The sequence below is a fragment of the Rhodamnia argentea genome, chromosome 3 (genome assembly GCF_020921035.1).
Source record: "Rhodamnia argentea isolate NSW1041297 chromosome 3, ASM2092103v1, whole genome shotgun sequence".
Lineage (NCBI taxonomy): Eukaryota > Viridiplantae > Streptophyta > Magnoliopsida > Myrtales > Myrtaceae > Rhodamnia > Rhodamnia argentea.
The window spans coordinates 31636758-31659020 of record NC_063152.1 but is presented as its reverse complement, the minus strand read 5'-3'; the positions used below and the strand labels follow the sequence as shown (position 1 = coordinate 31659020).

Genomic DNA, 22263 nt, shown 5'->3' with positions numbered 1-22263 from the left:
TTAAATCTAAACTTCCGGGAGTATCGGAAGCTCGTGACCTGTTTGGAGTTGAATAAAAGAGACGCAGCGGATTTTTTTGGACCAGAAGAAATACGGGAAGAAAATTCTCCCCAGTATAGTGTGTCAACCGTCAAATAAAGCCTCGACAGAAGAGGCCATGAGTTCGAAATTCTCGTAGTGCCGTTAACATAGTTATCATAAATCAATCAAGCAAAATTCTCTTATTAAGTAGTTCCTATTTGATTTAACGGCGACGTGCCGACACTGCAACAACTCGATCCCAAATCGCTGCTGTAAATGCTGGCCCTCGTTTAAGTGTAGCATTCGCGAAAATTCAAAAACGGAACATACTTTCCTTCCGCAGTCTCTGCAATAAAAGAAATTGCACCCCAACTCCACCCACCATACCGATGCAACATCACAACAGAAAAGGATGATGGACAAGGAAACTTGTTCCGGTCTGAAGGTCATAACGTTGGACATATCCAAGATTCCCATGTGTATATACCAGGGTAAGCGGCTAACTCTATTAAATGCATAAGAACAAGTCAGATGAATTATGGCAAACAAAACTGAACTACAAATTCTACTCAAAACTGGCATAGATGAACTGAAAATTTTATCTTTGTGCACAAACTGCACTTATGAACAATTTCATGCAACATCATGCAAAGAATAACTCTACCTAAAGGGTAATCGCTCATGAACCTGATATAAACAAGATTAATGTATAGCTCACCGGTAACCGCAACTAAGCAACGGATTCCGCGCCTCATAACACGACTCAAAAGAGGTTCTGTCGAAATCCACACAAACGAACCAGCCAACAACGATAGCTAACAGCAATGTCCCCATACGACATGTTTTAAGTTTGCATGTTGCTTATTTGATTTTCTTCTTAAATGAATTTAAGCTTCTTTGGCCATTCTCAGTCCAGTGGACGGAGATGCTCCACCTCTCACTATCGCTTCCCAGGAAATCCATCGAAGAAATTGACTAAGCGCCTCACAAATCCATCTCAAAGGGTTCTTTCAGACTCCAAACCAATGTGCCAGCCAAACTGAGATGTCGACTGCGAGCAAATGTCACCACGCACCATGCCTAAGTTCTGATGTTGCTTCTTGAATTTTCTTCTTGAATGAACTTAAACTTTTTTGGCCCTTCTCGGTCCAATGGAAAGAGCTGCTTCGCTCGAGGATATCCGACATAAATGTTGATCCCACAGCAGAATCTTTGGATGGAGTGTCATCATATTCTGCAGGTATATAAAACCCAAAGCCAATTCACTGGTTAGAGTTGCTGGCAAGTGACAACAGCACTTGGACCGAGACAACGGTCTGAAAATTTGAGGATTTTCTCCATAGATGCTTCTATAAGACGAGCAAAGATTCCACTACTTGATATGGAGAACTAATCCAAGGAAATAATTCAGAATGGCAAAGGCACCTAAGAAACGCCATAATAAAGGGAAAAGTAAAATATAATAATAATAAAGGGAAAAGTAATAAAGGGAAAAGTCCGGCATTGGAAAAAAAGATTCTGGATCAATCACAAGAGAACCAGCGAAAAACAAAACTTAGATTGACACCCAAGAACACATGCCTCTCTTATTATATTCATTAATGTGCATCAAATACTGACTTCCTGCCGTCATGACTTTCGCGTCGAATTTTGCATGCTCATGAGATTTGATATTTGGTACTAATTTATTTGTTTTTATCAATGTGATCCTTGTAGTAGATTGTATCATTTAATTTTAGACTACTGAGGGAATCGGCACTCCTGACAAAGATACTCATTGAAACATGAGATACAGCAGGAGAAAAGGTAAAATAAGAAACCTCAGTGAGAGAACCACACCTGAAGACATAGGAAGCTGGTACTGCCGTTTCAAGAACTTGGAGGCCTCCCTGTCCTTTTTATGACACAAGACTCGTATCAAAATGTATGCATCATCAGGGATGCGGCCATGTCTATGTGCATGTAATCCTGATGAGATCCGCTGACTTGAATTTAGCAGCATTTGGATGACAGTGTCAGTCTGTTGAAACAAAATTGGTCAAGCAGCTGCTTATATAGATTCATATATAGCACAACTTTCAATTATCCACCACCATGCCAACCTTAAGGGAGAATAATTGTAGTATCTGTGCGGCAAATTCAGCTTCTTTCTCCACCAGAGAACGGGGAAGTCCCTCTCCATCAGCAATAAAAAATTCCTATGAATCAATATATAGCACAACTAAAAGCATGTAACAACTGCAATAGTATGAGAGAAAGCAATGACACATTCTTGGTCAGCCATTAGCATAAGCAAACATCAGAAGGAAGATTCGGTACTTCAACCACCTGTTGCATCTTGCAAGCCACTCTCAAGTTCATCACATAATAATGGATTAAGTACGTAATCCAGAATTGTGGGAGGCAATTCTAATTGATCGATAAAACTAACAGTCCTACAGCACATTTTCATTGGGTGTCCTACATATCTAAATCACAGTCAATAAGTAACTATTTCAAAATGGATATAGAGACAATCAATAAGTTAACACATCCTGCATCCACGATCTCTCAGGCATCACTGAACTTGCAACTACTCACTGATTTTGATGCTAGGACATCGAATCAAAGGTACCAGACCAGCTAGTCGGCTTCTTCAACACTGAATCACTATATTCAGTTCTTTTCGCTCCGAAGGAAAAGGCATCTTCCCTCAAAATAAAGGGGCAAGAAACTAGAATTAACCGATCAAACCGGTCAAGAACCAGGCCAACCATGTAACGGAGGTAAAGTCAGAATAAACGAAAGAGGATCTTAGCCTAGAAAAAGTAAACAACCACTTTAAAATTGCTTTAACAGTGTTGAATAAAAGGCGTAAACTGAGTTAGAGCGGCCTGAACTCAGTGACTTCTTAGATGTCCTGGGTGCTTTATACACATAGCATAACTGAGCCACAATATGCTTTATGTCTTCCGTCTAGTTTCCCCTATAAGGTGAATTGACAGCTGGTTGTGCCAATTGAACTTTCAAGCAGTCACTTGACCAGTTCATGCTCCAGTTCAGTGAGAAAAAACCATCTTCTCAAATGCACCAAAACATTGACAAAAAAAGGGCACCAAAGCAAAACCGTCATCAGGTCACAACCAACACATCGAGAGTAACTCCAATGCTTAAGTTATGATTGAAAGAAACAATACCACACTATTAAACTGCTATTTACAAATATAAAGACCTTGAATCAATCCCTATAAACCAGTACCAAAACTAGGTGAGTTAATGCTAATACGACCTAGATGCTGATTATGTATAGGTTATCAGAAATGACAATATTATCTCAACACCTTTCAAGTCATTGAGTTTCAAGGTGAGCTCATTCATGATTCTTCTCGAAACAGAGACATTATTTATCTCAGGGACAAGCATGAAAACAAAACCGATCTCTTATTTAAGCTTCAATCTCTCAACTGAATGAAGAAATTGCTATATAACCAAGCTCGATCGAACTCCTAAAAGGGAAAGTTTCATCCCTCCATTCTGAAGAATAAACAAGATGTAAATTGAGAAGGAAAAAGACATGCTAGTGCAAGCACTTCTACAAAAATATGTGTCCTTAAGTAGACAACATCCCATGTAGAGAAAGTCAAAACTCAGCATCATCACCTTTTTTTACAAGAGCTACAACTATATCTTTCTTCTTAGACACAAAAAGAAGGAAAGGAATTCAGAGAGAGGAAACAAACAATGAAAAGGAAAAGGATATGTTCACAAACCTTCAACATAGTAAAATCATCCTCCAACAAAGAAACATCTGCCTCAGAAAATGCACGAGATGGGCCGCCATCAAGCAACACCCAGACAAAAGCATCCTGGAATATTAAGACGAAGAATTCAGTTTGCACCGTCACTTAAAATATGCCTCAGCATCAATAGAATCTAAGGACTGTAACATACCATGGATGCTCGATAGACACTTAAAGCCACAAGGTCTCTAAGAGATTCATCAAGTAAGCCACATATACGGTTAAGGACCTGCATTGATACCAATTCATTAGAAACTCTGAGCACTGATTTATATATGAGTATACTTAAAGACATGTAAACGGCCCTGCAATTCCAAATCCGTGTGTGCAGAGAGAGAGAGAGAGAGAGAGAGAGAGAGTCTTACAGTATCAAAATGGAAGAGAAACTTGTCCAGTCGAGCACTTTCAACATTACCACAGTATAAACATGAAAGCACTTTGTCTCTTAGATCCCAAAACACCATTCTCAATCCTAGAAGAAAAATTCAAGAGATGAATTTAATAAGTATGGTTTTATTTATGTTTAACAGCAAATATGAGAACTTTAGACAGACATTGCACATGATGCTTGAGAGCAAACATTCTCATTTTACGTGTAGAGTCAAATTCTGGAGATGACGGGGGCATATAATCCAAGTATAAAAGAAAGCTGTATCAAGGAATAGCACATGCATTGCTTGCTCACAAAAACATTGTTGTACAACTTGCAAATATGCTCGAAATTTTGTGGGTTGTTTGTAATGCTTACAACCCTTACCCCTCCAAACCCCTTTCTTTTTTCTTCTCTCCATTCAAGCAAAAGAAACCAAAAAGAAAAGGAACAGCATCTCTAGACAACTGCGTGCGTACCAGCTCCTTTTTCAGTCAAGTTTGCATAGTTCTCCAAATTTCTACAACACGCACACCTCATTGTGTGACTGCAATTATCTTTAGATAAACACTCACGTGAATTGCCAGTTGGCATTTATCTACAAGATCAATATACTAAATTGTCTGTATATGTTTTTTAACATACTATTAGATGATCCTTTTTGTTGAGGTAAGCGAAAGTATAGGGGATTTAATGACTAACCACTGATAGAGCAATGCTTAGAAAAATAACATCAAAGTATTTTCCACCCCTTTATTTACTAGGTAAGAATTACAATCTATGTGTATTATATAGTATATTAAAAGCACCAGCTAAGCTGGTTTCTTTCAAAAGTGATCAGTGCCTGAAGAACTAGAGGCACGGTACTCAAATGTCAACTCACCAATTAAGTCGCAAATTGTGCCTATTGCATTTGTTGAAGTATCCCTGATGCTGTTGAATGTGGTACTAAAGAGTTCATCAACTGCTTCATCATATGTTAAGCAGTCAGTAACTGTATTTTGCAAAGGTTCATCCACCGCTGCGTAAGCATTCAGCAAAGAATTAGTCCACGTGACCACCCAAGTGACTAGATTTCAGGACTGTCTTATAACAGGCGACAATCAGCATAACCCCATAAGTAAAAGAAGATCAGAAATCAAAAGCACACTTAGATTCAAAAATGCCTGACTTTATCTTGAAAAAAAAAAAAAACCAATATATAGCCACTTCTTTATTCCTGTAATTTATCACGGAAGAGTCTTCATAGAAAACGGAAACTACTCCATTGTGTGTTCACAGGTTTAATCCTAGAAAAGGTGTCGTTTTTACCCACCCAAGACCAAGCAATGCAAGAGGATCATTCACCATGACAACTTTATGGTAGAAACTCATATTTCAGGTGAAGAGAAATGGTTCAATTGGTCTTTACTAGAATTAAATTGTGTGAAAGACACAAGGATATTTACGCATATGCTTAATTACGATAAAAAGAAAAAGGTGTCAATATGGTCAAACATGCAACAGACAAACCAATTTAAGCTTCGCTCCCAAGCAGGAAGTCACCTGATCTTTGATATTTAGATGATCTGACTAGAGCCCAAGATTTTCTGAGGGAATCTTCTAGTATGCCACTGTTTTTCTTGATGTACTGCACAGTGAAAAAAAAATGTTCAGAAGAGTGTAGGATATTCCTTCATGGTTGATAAGTTGAATCTGAAATTGAAATTTTTGGGGTTTTGATACACTCAGATTGCTGCTTGTTGTTGCATTTAATTCCACTCCTTTTATTGTATTGTAGAAAAAAGCATTTATATGTACCATATCAACATTTATATGTGGTCAACTGACATCAATCAAAAAACAAAGAAAACCTCTCTCCTGTAACACAAGAAGCAATCTTTTCTACTATCTTCATATGCCTAATAAGCCAATGCAAACCTGAAGAGTATTTAATCTTATACACAGCTTTGATATCGTTGATGCAGTCAACTTGTCGTTCATGCCATTGTCAGTGGGAGTGTTTTCCACCACCTTCCTCTTGATTATAGGAATAACTGTCTCTGTATAGCGAGTCAAAGGAGGAGCTGAGGGTAATAGATCCTTCTTCTCGACTGTCAAAACAGTAAGTATCATCATCAGAGTCTTAGGAAAAGATGCACCCCCAGAGTGTAAACTGGTAAGTAAGTTGAATATAACTGGAAAATTAGCACAACTAACTCGGGCCTCAGCCCTCAATCCATTGAACATGTAAAGAATATAAAAGATTAGTCAAATAAGAAGCGCACAGTCCATCAATCCCTTAAATTCCAGTCCATGCTGCTAGACAGAAAGAAATTGGTAATCTCCGAACATTCAAGTAAACCTAGTATGACAACTTCTCACTCAAACTTGCCACACATACCTAAACCGTTAGATACCTTCGACAAATAGGTATCCAAACTGTGAAATATCACAGAAAGTAGAGCTTGAAGATGCGTGATGTTCATAGGGAGATTCCACCCAAAAAACTGATCAACTGTCTGCAAGCCAAAAGGCATGAAATGAATTAAACCATGCATAAATCTGTGCAAATTCTAACTATCTACATGCTTCACGAGGCTAGCCTCAATACTGTATTTTTTTCAAGCAGTAATACTCCAATAAGAGGCAGGACGAAACATGCTTAACTACTATTAACAAACAAATACTGTCTTCTTCAACAACACTGAATCTTCTCAATTTGAACATTTAAATGCTACTTCATTTTTGAAGTGAATGTTATACCAGCTTCAGACAGCACCAAAAAATTGCCCTGTTTTCCTCTTACGGTAACCGCCATGTATATCAGTCTTGAACTTACCATACAAAGAAATATATTCAGCAGATCCACCATCATGAATTCATCTCTATAAACCCGTACATCAGTCATTAAGAACTTCATACCTCTTCGACTATCCTGAAAACTTCAACTACGGATGGTGCCTGCCTTTGTTGGAATGATAATGCCTCCCACTTCTGCACAAAGTCAAAGACAAGAATAAATGCAATCTGCAATTCCAGCCGTTAAATTTAATTGAAATCACAGTATTTAAAAATAACTATTCAAGCGGGAGGGTACGCCTCATTTAGCCAATGGAATCTTGAATGTCATATTCATCATGTGTGTTGTTCAATATTCCCACCTTATACAGAGAAAAGTAACTCAAGAATAATGCCATGACCAGGCATAGAGCTTAATCAAATGTTTTCCAACTCACTACACCAGGAACTTAATTGAAAGTTCAGGACAATTAGATTGCAAACTGTCTTCACTATCAAGTATCACCTAGCATCAAAATGAATACCTGTACCTTTTTTACTGTTCACCGCATGATGCTAGCACAAAATTTTGTAAATTTTTTAAAAGGGAAATATTAAGGAGTACCCCTAACACCCTTGTTAAGGCTCAGTAAATATGCTTTCAAACCATTATTTCCTATTTGAAGGTAGAAGCTTTCTCTAAATGTGTAGGTTTTTAAGTTTTCATAGTGTCTCCAAAAGTATTTCTACTAATTTAATTGCTTCGGTTGTTAATAAAAGCCCTTTCACAAATCAGAAGAAATGTCAATCCAGTATCCACACCATGGATACATGCTCTTCCCCAGCTCTCCAAATCTTCCCCAGAAATAATTATAATTGATGATTTCCTAAGGTTATGCTAAGCCACATGATCTGAAAAATTTGCGATGGTTCTGAAATAGTCACTCCACCTCAAGATCTAATTGTCGCTCAGTCCATTGCAATATACGAGAATGCTGGGCAATGATCCAATCGAGAATAACTGGCCCAGCAACTTCTTCGATCTGCATAAAAAAAGTGTCATCATGACCTTGAAGCACAAAATTGTACATAGAAAATGTACAGTAGCCATGATTACTTGTCTAACCTTGGATACTTAATGTCATGGTTTCCATTATGCACCAAGAAGAAAGAAATAAAGTTATCTGAAGACTCGTTTTATAAATCAAGAAGCTTAATTGGCCAGAATAAGCTGTCATAATGTAAATGAATGAAATTTGCATTAAAGTATATATTGGTCATTCTGTACATAGGATATTGAATAGAACTGACGTGGTGATAAACATCTGTATCACTTCTAACTTTGAGGTAATTGAATCTCTAATATGTGGAATGAACTTCGACTCGCCAAGTGTAGATCCAAAGAAGATGCACATCAGCCACACTTAAAAGAATCACAATCAACCCTGCCCTGCCCTGCCCACCGCGCCCCCCCAAAAGCCCCACAACCAAAAAAAAAAAAAAAGCAAGATGGAGGTTAAGATAGGAATCATACACAAACATCAAGGCAACGACATGAGATGAGACCACTTCTTGTTCCTAGCATCACTTTGAGCCATATTATGGGACAATTACCATTTAGAAATGCAGTATGATTTTACATGGAAGTTCACATCAGACAATTTTACAAACGAATACAGCTGATGATCTCCATAACCTAACAGCGGAGAGTTTGCTTCTCAAATATTTGATATCATTACTTCTAGAAATGCAAATAAAGTATAGTGACAGCAGACAAGTTACCATCCGATAGACAAAAAAGTTAGAGGCAAAAACATTTGCTATAATCTGTAACTGGTCTATTTCTGTTGGCAAAAGAAGTTTCCCATGTGGCACAAAAGAGAGTAAAAACCATATAAACAGATGATACTTGATTTCGGAAGATTGTACCTGATATCTATCCAGAGTGTGGTTGGATAGATGATTCAACTTGTTTTCCTCACAAATAGATGTATATAGCTCACTAAGATCATAATCCAATGCATTGGCAGCAGAAAGTACGGATCTAACATCCTCAGTTAGATATGACACCTCCGCAAGGTACGGTTGCTGTATATAGGGGGAGAAAGGTAGAAAAGAGTGACAACCTCATACATGTACAGTGTGAAGATGAAGAAAAACGAAAAATTGCACAAATTAAATGGGATACAAACCAGTCTTTCTCCATAATATTTTTTCAGCTTTGTAGCTGAAACTGCCCCAGCTTCCGGATACCAATTACGCATCACTGGATAAAAAATGCTAAACTCTCTCTTGGCTAGCAAATTTAATTCATTTGCTAGTAGAGCCAGACCATGTGTTTTTGCCAGTTTGGATTCCAAATTAATTGTACTTGCTACCTAAAAAATCCAACATCACACCAATGATTAGAAACAAATATATGTTTGAGTGACTTCGGATGCCACATGATTGTCTCACCCGAGTATATGCAGCTTCAATGGACCTTTCCACATAAGTGCTGAATTTTAGGATAACATTCCCATCGGAAGCATTTAATTTCAGGAGCTACATACATAGAACATCCTCATGTCACAACTAAGTTTTTTGGATAATATATGAGAATGTCAAAAGGCCTACCGAAGACTGTAATATAAAAAGAAAGGCACTCAAGGCAGAACGTAAGTTCATCGGGCAATTTTAGGATGGTTCTTTAGTTGACGCAGAATATTTTCAAGACCGCAATTTTTAATGAAAATTGAAAACTTTTTTCCACTTCTAATTTTTTTCAATGTTCTGGAAACATGTTTGGTAAATCACTTTTATTAGCACAGCGTGCTTTCTCTTGTAGCCTAATATTTATTTAAAGTCAATAGAAATAAAAGATTTTGTCACAAAATTTCAGTTTCTTTTTCATTTCAATTTAAATATGAAAATTAAATAATTGTTATTATAGAAGTTTCCAATAGATTATTTGCATTTTTTCGAAAATTTGGAAATGGAGGAGGGTTTCAAACACAGTCTTTGACTAGCTTTCTATTTTTCATTCTTAAGTTTCATCACTTTTCTCAACCACTTTTTCTGGGTATAACAGCCTTTTTGTGGGGCCATTTGCCTCTTATACTCAAATGATTACCAGGGACACCTAAAAGGGAGAAGACTCTGGACTATGTTTGCGAGAGATATAAAACAGCTGGGTCCAGAATCTCGAATGACAATTAAAGGTGATGTTTCTATATTATTGGGAGAACATCTCAACTGACAATTCACAATAATGCATTTATAATATTGGACCGTGAACGAATCGTAATGTCAAACTACCAAACACGCTAAACAGTTAGTTTGTGCAGAACAACTCGCCTTAATTTCCTCGGAGTCATTGATGATAGGAACTCCAGTTAGTGACACTAACATCATCACCCTTCCAAAGATATCAGGTTCCTGAAAATAAGCTTCACAATAAGATTATCCCTCAAAGGAATGCAGGTGATAGTAAAAAGCAAGCTGCAAGCATTAAAATGAAACTGGTAGCATATGACATCTATGAGCTCAAGCACCAACCTAGTACATGCCCAGGAAGAAGCTATTTTGTTTGACGAGGAAAGCACAAGTAAAAGCACAAAACAATCAACTAAATTTAAAAAATAACAAAAAATAGAGAAGAAAGAACTTGACCTTACTAAAATGCAGATGATAGTCCTGCAGGCGACTATCGCACCAAATGCTTATTGAGCAAAGAATGGACTCAACCAGACTTAACTTTGTTTCGACACCATTGTATCGCTGAGAACACTCAAGTCTGTCGATATATTGTTCTTTCTTCCTATCATGGTCTTCAGCAGAAACAAATCTCTGCAACTTGAGGATGGAATGTTCTAAGAGCGAAGGCTCATGTGTTCCCACAAACTTCAATGGAAAAATTCCAATGGTTAGGAAGTTCGACATCTCAAAGCACGATAATATTATTAATTAAAAACAATGAGGCATTAACACCGGCTAAAAAATGGTCAAATCAAGAAAAGTGATCAATTGAATACATGTAAATAAGTCTTCAAAGAACATGCCTGGAAATTCTTTACAACCAGAACATTATGGGTAAATGAATGCTTGCTTTGCTACAATCTAATGAATCAAACAGTTTCTCAAGATTTAATAACTAAATTCCTATTTATATTCTTTAAACACTCATCCAGTGATATTTCCTCCAAGTTTACCCTGCAAAACCACATGGGTATACAACTTATTCACACAACATGAAGAAGTTCTAGGCCATATTCCTTCTACCTTCTACACTTTGTAGGAAAGCCCAAAAATATATTTACCAAGTCCTGCACAGACATGATTTCAAAACAAAATGGACAGAGAAAAGAATATTAGCCACGTTACCTAGTTGTCAGTCGCTTTCTGCAAACTGTGGATTTTATCTAACTTAAGGATAACTCAAGAAAACTACAAGCTAGACCAGTAGACAACTTTGAAAACAAATAACATCTACATGGGAAACATAGTTTTGCTTACAATACAACTTTAAGGTCAAGTACAGTTACGAAGTATTCTTGGCAAACAATAAATTCGGCTCTGTAGTATTTTTATATATTTATTTCTATTTTTATATAATTATTTCTTTTCCCTCAATCAGTTTTGCTTCTATTTTATTTATTTTTGGGTTCATCAACCGCCGACCCCAACTAGTTTGGGATAAAGGTGCTGTTGATGTTGATGTCGATATAATTATTTCTTTTCCTTCAATCGGTCTTGCTTTTATTTCATTTATTTTTGGGTTCATCGACCGCCAACCCCAACTAGTTTGGGATAAAGGTGATGTTGATGTTGGTCGAACTGCAGTCTGTACGTTACAAGGGATGTTTGTGGGGATCCAGCTTTCTTTCATAAGAACCATGCAGCGAAATATTATCACCAGGATTGATGTATAAAGAATGATTTAGCGGCGGCAGGGGGTTGGTGTTGTTGTGTGTGGAGATGTTGAGACTCCAACCATAAATTTATATTACTTTCCAACAAAAGAATGCCACAAGTAAGAATTATATCATCAATAACCTGTGCCTCTCCAGCATAAAATTCTTCCAAATATGCATTGCCACACACAAAACTCAAGACACAGGTAAAACGAGACGAGGACCGCCATATAGGCTTAGCTATTATCCATCTTAGCAAGAGAACTATATAAAAGAGCCTTAATTGCTCATTCTTCATTCTATGCATCTGTCGCATTACACACCGTGTAAAAAATGCAAACCAAATGCGGAGGAACGCTAAAGCTTCACATTGATAAAGGCTTCGCAATTGTTAAGATCCAGTTGAGGTACAGCATAATACCTGCCTAAAAAGGACCCACCCATGCATTGCATCGTGGATTTTCTGAGTGATTCCTAAGGTAGGCCATGTCATCTTGATTAAATCTAGAATTTCTTCAGCTTCCTGAACAAGTGCATAGGAGAACATTATGCGTGTGCAAAACTAAAGAAACCAAAGCAACCCTACAGGTAATGCTAAGTGCCAATGGACACACCTCAATGAGCTGGCTTTCATCGAGAATATCGAACATGCCAAAAAGTAGTTTCTCATAAATTCGAATGTTCAGTTGATAGCCCACTGTCCAGTCGGAAGTTCCAGTTTCAAGACCAACCTCTCCTGGCAGAGATGAAAGCCCTAAAACCACCAGCCTAATAGCATACAGAACCTCAGTGCGATCACTTGGAGACATTTTGACATCCCACTCCTGGAATTCAGAGAAGAATAATCATTCTCATATATGAGAAATAAAAATGTTGAAAAGGATAGAACTATTTCGATTGATTTGTGAAGCGGACATTAATATGTGCAGATTAACAAGTGCCACACCTTTGGATCTCTGATCTTCAGAAGAGAGCTTCTAACCATATGATGTTCATTTGTTCCGTGATTAGGAGAGGAACTTATAAATTCTTCCAAAAGATTCACCTACAATAGAAACCAGATAAATTATGAATTCACCTCTAGCTGATCACCTCATCTCTATCATCCACAGTAGCAGAGTCAAATGCATAAGAACACGAAAATCATATGTGCAGTTCTTTCCATCAAAGTCATTCACTTTGATACTATCTTTAATGGCCTTGATATCAGATTGCATAAATATAAACTGACACTAGACTCCACTCATCAATTGATGGAGAATATTTTAAGATGGTCAGAGTATGCATCCTATGAAATGTTTCTAATTTTAGTGATTAAAACTAATGCAAAACAAGAGGATAAGGAACCCCCACCCCCAAGAAAATTAAGAAAAGGTCCCTGCCACTAGGTGAAAAATTATGTCCATCTAACGTTAGTCTAAATTATGCCAGCATTTATAAGGAAATTAAAGATTTATGGAGCTCAATATAAATAGCCACATTTGAAATGGTAAAAGCAAAAGCTAAAGGCCAGAGCCACCCAGAACACCTCCAAAGTCTCTTTTTTGGTTGGATTTAAGTTTTTCAATCCTGCATCTGTATGTATGTGAATGTGCGCATCTTTTTGCTGAGTGGATCCTATCTGCACAACTCATGGATCCTAAACCTGTTCCCAATGTTTACTGCGCCTTCAGGATCAGACCAGCATAAGACCACTTAGTTAATGACAGCTTGCTTAGTGCAGCCATTTATGCGTCTCTCTGTCAACAGATCCAATCAGCAGAGACATCATTCTATTCAGTGCGGGAGCCTTCTATTTGAAAACACAGCCATCTCTTGGTATTAGATGTGAATGGGCAATAGTAACTCCAACCCCTTTAACTGAAGCATTCATACTTGGTCTATCCCATAAGTAAGTGCTTTCCTTCATATTGACGCCTTAACATCCATGGAGTTTGGAGTTGTGCGAACCAAACATCAAGCTCAATCTGTCACATAGCACACGGAACTACAAAGAAAGGCATTTAGAATCACTACCTGTCTCTTTCTCCATTGAAAATAGTGTTTCTCGTTGAGAAAATCAGACTCATGAATCCCACCTAAAAGGCCCAAGGAAATTTGGGGAATATTAATTTGTCTGCATGTTTTAGTTGCCGCCAACTCTATCAACTTCTTTCTGATGCATGCATCTTTAGCTTCTGAAATCTGATAAAGGAGAATTTTTCCATGCAAGATAGCAAAAAACTAAGTGAGAAATGACTAAAGTGAGTATACCATCATGAATATATCACAAAACATTTGGAAACTCTGTATGAAGACCAAAAAAAGGACCCTCGAAGATAGTGGAGCAGTCAATGATCAAACTTAGATGTTACTATCTATTTTCACCAAAGAACATTCTCCAGCTGCCAATTTACAAAGAATATAGGAAAGAATATTAAACCACAGTATTGGATAAGACAGTTTTCTGCATAAGTGTGCATCAAACAGAAAAAAATTGACCTCATTACAATCTGATCAACAAAACTTGAAATACTTGGCCAGCACCAGGTGAATGACATTAATGCATTCAAAGCATGAGTATAATTTGCATACTATAAAAATATACTTAAAAATGATCCAGTCAAGCTCTCATCATCACCATCGAAACATGGAACTTACAACTTCAGGACAATAACATTCAGAAATGCTTGCCTGCATCCGAGAGCGTATAATATCAATTAGCTCAAAGTGTCTTTCATGAGGCTGAGACTGGAAATGAATCTTATTCTTTTTGCCCTTTATTCCTGAGAAAAATTTGGAATTCTTTTCCTTCTTTCTATCACAAGCCGTATGTAGCTCAATCCTGATGAAAGAAACGCTAGTATTAGTCCAAGCAAAGTATTTCCAATTTAAAAATAGGAAATAAAAGCATAAGTAGATCAAATCATGACATTAACAAACGAAAATGAAGAGAATGGAAAGAAATAATAGAACAGGAAACAAGTGCATTAGAAGGAGAGAGAGAGAAAAAGAAAGATGCAAAGAAAGTTACCCAGAGAAAACCATAGACGCAAGCAGTACTTCATAGGCTGATTCTTGCAAGTCATCATCAGACAGTCCTTTAAAATTCTGAAGCCATGTATCAGTTTACTAAAAGACTTGCCCAGGTTTAGAGGAAGACAATTATATCAATTGCCGAGTCTTCTAGACATCATGATACATCTACTCCAATAACTTGGGCTAGTAGACAAATATATATAGGCTTTTATCCTTCACCTAATATTTCAGTCCAAGATGAAATGGAAGTAAGCGAACATATACCTGCAATTAGGACAGGCAATCCCAATGGAGGAACTTCGGAATCAACAGGCTTCATAGGTGTAAGATGTGTCTCCTTATATTGGAGAACATGGTCTTCTGTATCCCAGACAAGTGGAGTATCTATTTTACCCAATGACGTTGAAGCATGGTCAGGGCTGTGGGCCACATCAGCTTGAGGAGGCATGCGCTGGGGTGGAGATCCAGCCAATTCAGGATCGGAGACAAGAAAATAAGAATTCTTCGATGGCGAGTGAATCTGCTTACACGGAAACTCGCATAAACTTTCAGGAGAAAGTATAAGAAAGAGATGAGCAAGTAATTTAACTAAATGCTCAATGCCTTACTAGGAATGTGTAAACTACAAAATTTTATTTGAGAAAATAATTGGTTCCTTATGATAAAACCATACCCTTTTTTGGATGTCACTATAGCATGTTACCTCATCAAAAACCCACTACCATTTCCTGCTTGAATATCAGTTAGGTTCCAACTACCGTCCATGTAAGCAAAAGTTCTTAGATTCATGGAGATATAGCGCTCCAGAGGCATTCACATACCCAGCAGGCAATATTAAATAGACTTGAAACCAACTTTTGAACTTTGACAGAAAACTTTTGTTCAATAATAACGGGAAGGTGACCACAATAATATACACATTGTTTGTTTACTCTTTTATGTTGCCTACACATTCAAACAAAGCTATAAGGTGGCCTTAACAAAGATAATGCACAAGAATATAAGCAGCAACAGAGAGAAGATGTAGCAAACAGTGAGCCACAAGACTTAATCCAACTGATAATCTAGGAAACTATCAAACGGAAAAAATAACAGAGAATCAGCAATTGTCGTGCATGAACTCAACCGAAGAAGAAAAGACAAATGTCATGCACAAGTATCTCACCATGATCGGACATGTGGATTCATCGAAGTACTTCTCAGTCGCTGCGGCAACATCAACGGGTCCACCTAATGACAAACAAACACATCAGCAGCTCAAAACCACGAGAACGAAGCCTCCACTCAGACGAACCGAAGCGACACACGAGTTGAAGAAACACGAAAGCAACAACATAAGTCGCAAACCCGAGCTCAATTTACTTCCAGTTTTCACCGTTGAACTCAACGACACAAAAAATAACTAGCATCCGAACTGAAGTAACCCGTGCGGACATCGACACCGAGCTCGTCTCTCGGAGCTCCGTTACCAGAAACTCAATAGAACTCTGGACAGCGACTCACCGGATTGAAGACGGCGAATGACGTAATCGGCGCTGAGCGTGTCGAAATCGGCCCTCGAGAGGGAGGAGCAGTCGAGTCCGGCCGAAGAGAGCAGGAACTCCAGGAGCTTGCGGCGATCGCGACGGTAGCGATGTAGCAGAGGAGGCTCCATGGGGCCGTCCATGAACGCGCCTGTCCTTCCAACGACGAGAAATTCGGGGAGTCGAGTGGGAGAAGTAATCATTCAAAGGGGTGCAAAAAGCGAAAGGGAGTAATCATCTAAAGGAATTTTCTGAATATTTCGATATCTAATAATGAAAAATGGCAAAACAACGCCGGAAGAAAAAAAAGGAAATTGACAAAAAAAAAATAGTGATAAAATTTACGTACGATGCTGGCTTTAATATCAAAATTTTTTGCCGATTCACTTAAATATCAAATTTAAAAAAAAATACTTACTTGTGAAATTGAATTCGTGGCATTTATTATTATATTTTAAATATTATGTGACCATTTTTTTTTAAATCAATCCACATGAAGTTCCTATGATAAATTTTTTTTGAACAATTCGGTCCATATGGACTTCTAAACTTAAAAAATTAATTTAAATTTGAAAATAACCTTAAAAAAATTAAAAAGAGCTAAAATATTCTTTTAGCTTATTGTTTTATTCTTTTATTTTCTAATATTTTTTTAACTTTTAGCTTTTTTTTTATTCTTGACTGGATCTTCCAAAGAGCCACATGGGGTTAAGTTATTAATATAAAATGACATGTAGGATTTCCGGCTAAGCAGATAGAATTGATACTTAAGTGATCGTTTTTCAAAATAGTTGACACTTAAGTGAGCAAAAAAAAAATTCGCACTAAAGTGAGCATCATATACAAATTTTAACATTTTTTGTATTCTTTTGTCGATAAAAAAAAATATACGGGCTTATTTACAAATGTTGCGTGATGAGGATGACTATCTTAAATACGTGAATATTATACTATTAAATACAATCAAAGCAAAAAGACATTCAGAATATCAAATATATATAAGATGTCAAGAATAATCTAAATATCTTTAAAATTGCTCACACTACGTTTAGAATTTACCATAGACAACCCCATGCTAAATTAAATTTGGATATCTATGATTTTGGTAAGCAAATTGGGATAAAAGTAAGATATTTATGAGATAATATCTATGATATTAGTAAGCAAATTGAAAATTTCTTTATTACACGTATTTAACAGGTACCGTTTGAGTGGTGATTAACAAGATCCATTTCAGTAATACATGACCAACTCACTTGACATTTATCAACTTATTGAAAAATTACTACCGTTCGTTGAATTTTACCAACCTCATACGCTTAATCAGTGATTTGAGGAACAGATATCTGCAATTTTTCCATTTGAAGGTGTTTGAATTCTAAGCATAGATTTTACTTGATTCATAATCATTGAAAAAGCTTAGGTGTTATACATCTTCCAACTTGTATCCTCAAGTACTAGAATCGTGGCAGGGAGAAAATCTATAAGCACGTGGTAATTTAAAACACCATATGACTTGTCCCGCGGATTGTTCAATTTTACTCTTTACTTTTCATTTAATTGAAAGCTCACTAGAATAAGTTTCGACCTATTTTTTATTCCAAAACACATTAAACTTTTACAACACACAAATGTCAGCCCGTAAATTCTCCTACACTTTTTGCATATGATATATATAGATTGAAATTTTCAGGATACTTTAAATTTTGAAGGGAAATCGCAAGAATATTTGTCCCTTTTGCTTAATCAAGAACAAACACGCCCTTGGGATTCTTATAAAATGGGGGTATTCCTTACTATCCTGAAGTTAAAAAATTGAAAAGGGAGAAAATACAAAGGCAACTGGGATTTATGAATATGATTTAAACACATACATGAAGATTTACTTGTTTACTTGCAATTTGTTAGTTTACAGATATATATGACCAATCATAATACTCTTACTTTGCACGTGCTAATCTCCTATTATTTTTTGTGCATATAACTATAGAACATTTGAAAAGATAGTTATATTTAGTTGGCCAGCCATCAAACCATTGATGAATATCTTCATTAGGTCTTTTCTCCGCATTTTTTGTTCATCGTTGTCGACCTGATTTTCAGATAATCAAAGAAATTCATACGACATATTTGGCCATGCCACGATTCTTGCTAAAAAAGGAAAGACGTTTCCTTTTACCCTATCGGGTATCTATCCAAGGATATTTGAAGATGAAGTTCCTAAACTTGGTTGACTTTGCCATGACCCAATTGTTTTGCGCATTGGACATTTTAAAATATCAATTCTTGTCTACCCTCTACCTACTTTACTTAGAGTTGAGCGTTTTCATGTACCGTACATGTTCTACCCGAAATAGAGAACATATCCGTTGGAACAAGTTCATCTCTTTTTGGAACTTGAAATCTACTCCGCATACTTTGGAACATGGAACCCGTCCTATCGTAGGTTTTAGGATCCATCAAAGTACCACATGTATTCTTAATTAAACGATGATAGTGAATTATCACCTTTAATGATTACCACTTATTGCTACAATCCATTGGCTACAACTTATACTTAAACACACGAGGAATATGAAACATTAACAAAGTAAAAATCTCAATCATAAATATGGACAAAAATTGAAGCTTAGACTAGCGGTTCTAGATTACACGCTAGTCATTGGATGTCATGGAATACTGCAGAATCGCGCAAAGACATATACCTAGAAAAACATAAAAACTTGTTCCAAGTTCCCCAATTTTTAGAACTTGAGGGTGCGTATGGTAACGCTCCAGAAAAAGTGTTTCTGTTCCCAAAGTGTTCCCGGAACACTTTGGGAACAGAAACGCGTATGATAAAAAAGTGTTCCCAAAGTGTTCCGGGAACACTTTTCAGAAATGGGAACACTTTTGGAGCAGAAACAAGAAACAAAAAATACTTGTTTCTTTGTTCCCGGAACACTTTTATCAAAGCTTTTGAACACATTTTATAACGCAAGAGGAACACTTTTTGCAACCCTATGTTCCCGGACTACTCCTTCACACTTTCAAAGACGACGACTTTTTATCAAAGCTTTTGAACACATTTTTTTTTTGTAGTTACCAAACGCGTTTCTGTTACCAAAAATCGTAGCCGGGAACAGAAACAAAAAAAAGTGTTTCTGTTCCAAAAGTTGTTCCGAGAACAGAAACGTTACCATACGCACCCTGAAACTTACCTTGCATATCCCGAAACTTAGAATTGAAAATCCAGTCTGGTTCTCCAATATCCAATTCTACCATTGAATCATGCTTACCCCTAATTTTACCTATTGATTCAGGTATGTGATTTTGAACTGGATCCCCTTTAGTATTCTCCTTGTATCTTATCCACGAATACAACCAATTTTAATTATGTCATATATTGTCACGAAAGATGGACCAAAACGTAATCAATATGAAATTGAGTTATCCACTCCTCAATTATGCTTTAAGTTGCGTCCATGAGGTGTGGTTTCATACTTAAGCTCCGTTCATTTCACGAAAAATAATTTTCAAAAAAATATTTTTCTTATTATTTTCAAGCATTCGTTTCATGGAAAATCAATCAGTCAAGGAAGACACATTTCTCTCATAAAAAAAGCACATTCAAAAGTGAGGAAAATATTTTCCTCTTTTCAAGAAGAGGAAAACATTTTCCCTTATTTTTCCTCCCTCACTCCTTCATATTATTTACTTTTTAATTATTTTTTCTTTTTTCTTTTATTTGTTTTATATTTTTAGTATTTTTTATTTTTTATAATTATTTATTTTCTTCCTCCGATTGTCGCCAGCCACAAGCGAGTCTCAACCTCACCGGCTTTGGGAGAGGCAAGGCGAGGCCTTGCTTGAGGCCGTTGAGGCGAGCCTCGAGTTCGCCCACCCTTGCCTATCCAAATATGGTGAGGCTTGGCCTCACTCGAGGTTGGTAAGCTCGGGCCTCACCGGCCGGCTATGAAGCATGGACACTTTTCGAGGGTCTCCCGTTGGTGTCAACTCTTCCAATACGCTTCGACACGCGATCAACTCTTCCAACTCGCCGGCGGTACGCATGTCGAACGTTTCGACATGCAAAATCCGACACTCGGGGGTCAATTTTGAAAATGTTCAATTTCTTAGGGGGGAAAAATATAATTTAAAAAAAAATCTTATTTTTAAGTATTAAATTTAATGGTGGCATGTGGATTGATTTTTTTTTCCTCCAAGCTTGATGGATTATTAGAATGTAATATAGTTGAATTTGTCAATTTATAACAATGAATGATACTAAAAAATGATGGATTGATGTTTTTAACGTAAATTCACTCTAGGCTCTTTTTTATGGTTTATTTATTTGTGGATTTGAATCAAATTAACTTGATTTAAATAATAATAAAAATGATAATTTATCATGTATATCTAATATATACATTTAACATATAATGTGTTCCAACGTGTTAAAATTCTCCATTTTTGATAAATGACGTGTAGGCGTGTCCTATCGTGTCTTATCGCATGTCTTGTATCGGTATCGATGCTACTTAGCCGATCAGCAACCAGCATGATTTTCCTCACCAAATGACGAAAAATATTTTTTAGCTATTTTCATGTTTCAACAGAACACTAGAAAATGACTTCCTGAAAAATAATTTTCAGAAATGCTTCATTTTTCGCGAAACAAGCGAAACCTTAAATATGCTAACAATCATTTTCGAGTTTTGGCAAAATGAACCTAGTGAACAATTGTTCTGAAAAGTCCTGATATATCATTCTTTATAATTCTAATTGTGGCGATTTCACGGATTGGATAATTTGTGAATTGTAATAAAATCTACACAAAAATATTACACGATAAGGAAAAATCACAAGCTTTTTGGCAAATCGAGAATAAAAGGGTGATATCTCAATACCCCAAGTCTTATTCAAGCGAAAGGGGTATGGTCGGAAAGCTCTCAAAAGATTGATCGAATTCTCAATGAAATTTGATTTCACGTCAAATCTGGTCGAGCATTTAGAGAAGATTGTTTGAATCAGTTAGGCGAACAAGAATCTAATTTGACTGCCAATGCCCGATGGATATAAAACACATAAGAAAGTGTCAAACTTTTCAATGAAGTTTGATCTCATTAAACTGTTTATTTAAGATATTCATTTCACGTTGGCTTTATTGACTTTCCTTTAAAAATGTTAAATCAGTCATGTTTTTCGTTCTTGCAAATGGTGAACAGTCAATACCACACCGTGTTTGATAAAGGAAAATGCTTCCCTAACAGTATCTATTTGATCTTCTTCTTTTTTTCTCAGGAAAATCAACAACCTTCTTGTAATCGTTAGGAATAATTAATTCTTAAGAGGCAGTTTTCTAATAACATAAATATAGGTATAATTATATTGTGTATTCATCAACCGTGCTTATTCAGTACACTTTGTGGCCTATTTTCATTTTGTTATTTACTCTTCAGTCCCATAAATTGAGATTACCGCGTACAATCCAGAAGTGTTTTTTTTTTCCAGGTCTAATCATACAATCCAGAAGTTAAAAAAATTGAAAAGTGAGAAAGTACAAGGGCAATTGGGATTTGCAAGTATGACTTAAGTAGATAGATAAAGATTTACATGTAGTCATCCTTACTTGCAATTTGTTAGTTTGCAGATACATGTGGCTAAGTCATATTAATCCTACTTTGCACTGGCTAATCTCCTATTGATGGTTGGATACATAAGAAGATAATATTTGAAAAGATAGTTTTATTTGGTTGGCCACCCACTAACCCATTTATCAATATCTTTCGCTCTTTTCTCTGCATTTTCGTTTATCGTTATCACCCAATTTTCAAAATAATCAACGGAATTTAAATAAAGGGATTTTTGCTAACAAAGGAAAGACGTTTTTTGTAGAACCATCGAGTATTCATCCAAAA

The 22263-nt window shown here is 36.5% G+C and overlaps 1 protein-coding gene across 4 annotated transcripts; it reads right to left on the bottom strand.

Annotated features, from left to right (window-relative positions):
• Positions 1 to 434: 434 nt before the first annotated feature.
• LOC115746492 (protein unc-13 homolog) lies at positions 435 to 16599 on the bottom strand. Of its 4 annotated transcripts, XM_030682276.2 has the most exons (27): positions 16344 to 16599; positions 16006 to 16070; positions 15105 to 15360; positions 14836 to 14902; positions 14496 to 14646; positions 13839 to 14006; positions 12769 to 12867; positions 12437 to 12646; positions 12244 to 12345; positions 10582 to 10812; positions 10267 to 10347; positions 9388 to 9474; positions 9123 to 9308; positions 8860 to 9018; positions 7881 to 7973; positions 7075 to 7146; positions 6554 to 6671; positions 6091 to 6263; positions 5716 to 5800; positions 5054 to 5191; positions 4166 to 4272; positions 3952 to 4029; positions 3771 to 3866; positions 2124 to 2219; positions 1861 to 2041; positions 1045 to 1255; positions 435 to 734 (listed from the first exon to the last, which is right to left on the bottom strand). In XM_030682276.2, exons 1-26 carry the CDS (start codon positions 16564 to 16566, stop codon positions 1086 to 1088), a joined length of 3492 nt encoding a protein of 1163 aa, XP_030538136.2. In that variant the 5' UTR covers positions 16567 to 16599; the 3' UTR covers positions 435 to 734; positions 1045 to 1085. The 4 variants fall into 4 exon arrangements, with proteins under 4 accessions (XP_030538136.2, XP_048131968.1, XP_048131969.1 ...); XM_048276011.1 differs by having other exon boundaries at positions 435 to 1255; XM_048276012.1 differs by having other exon boundaries at positions 435 to 1255; positions 5054 to 5188.
• Between the last annotated feature and the right edge of the window lie 5664 nt (positions 16600 to 22263).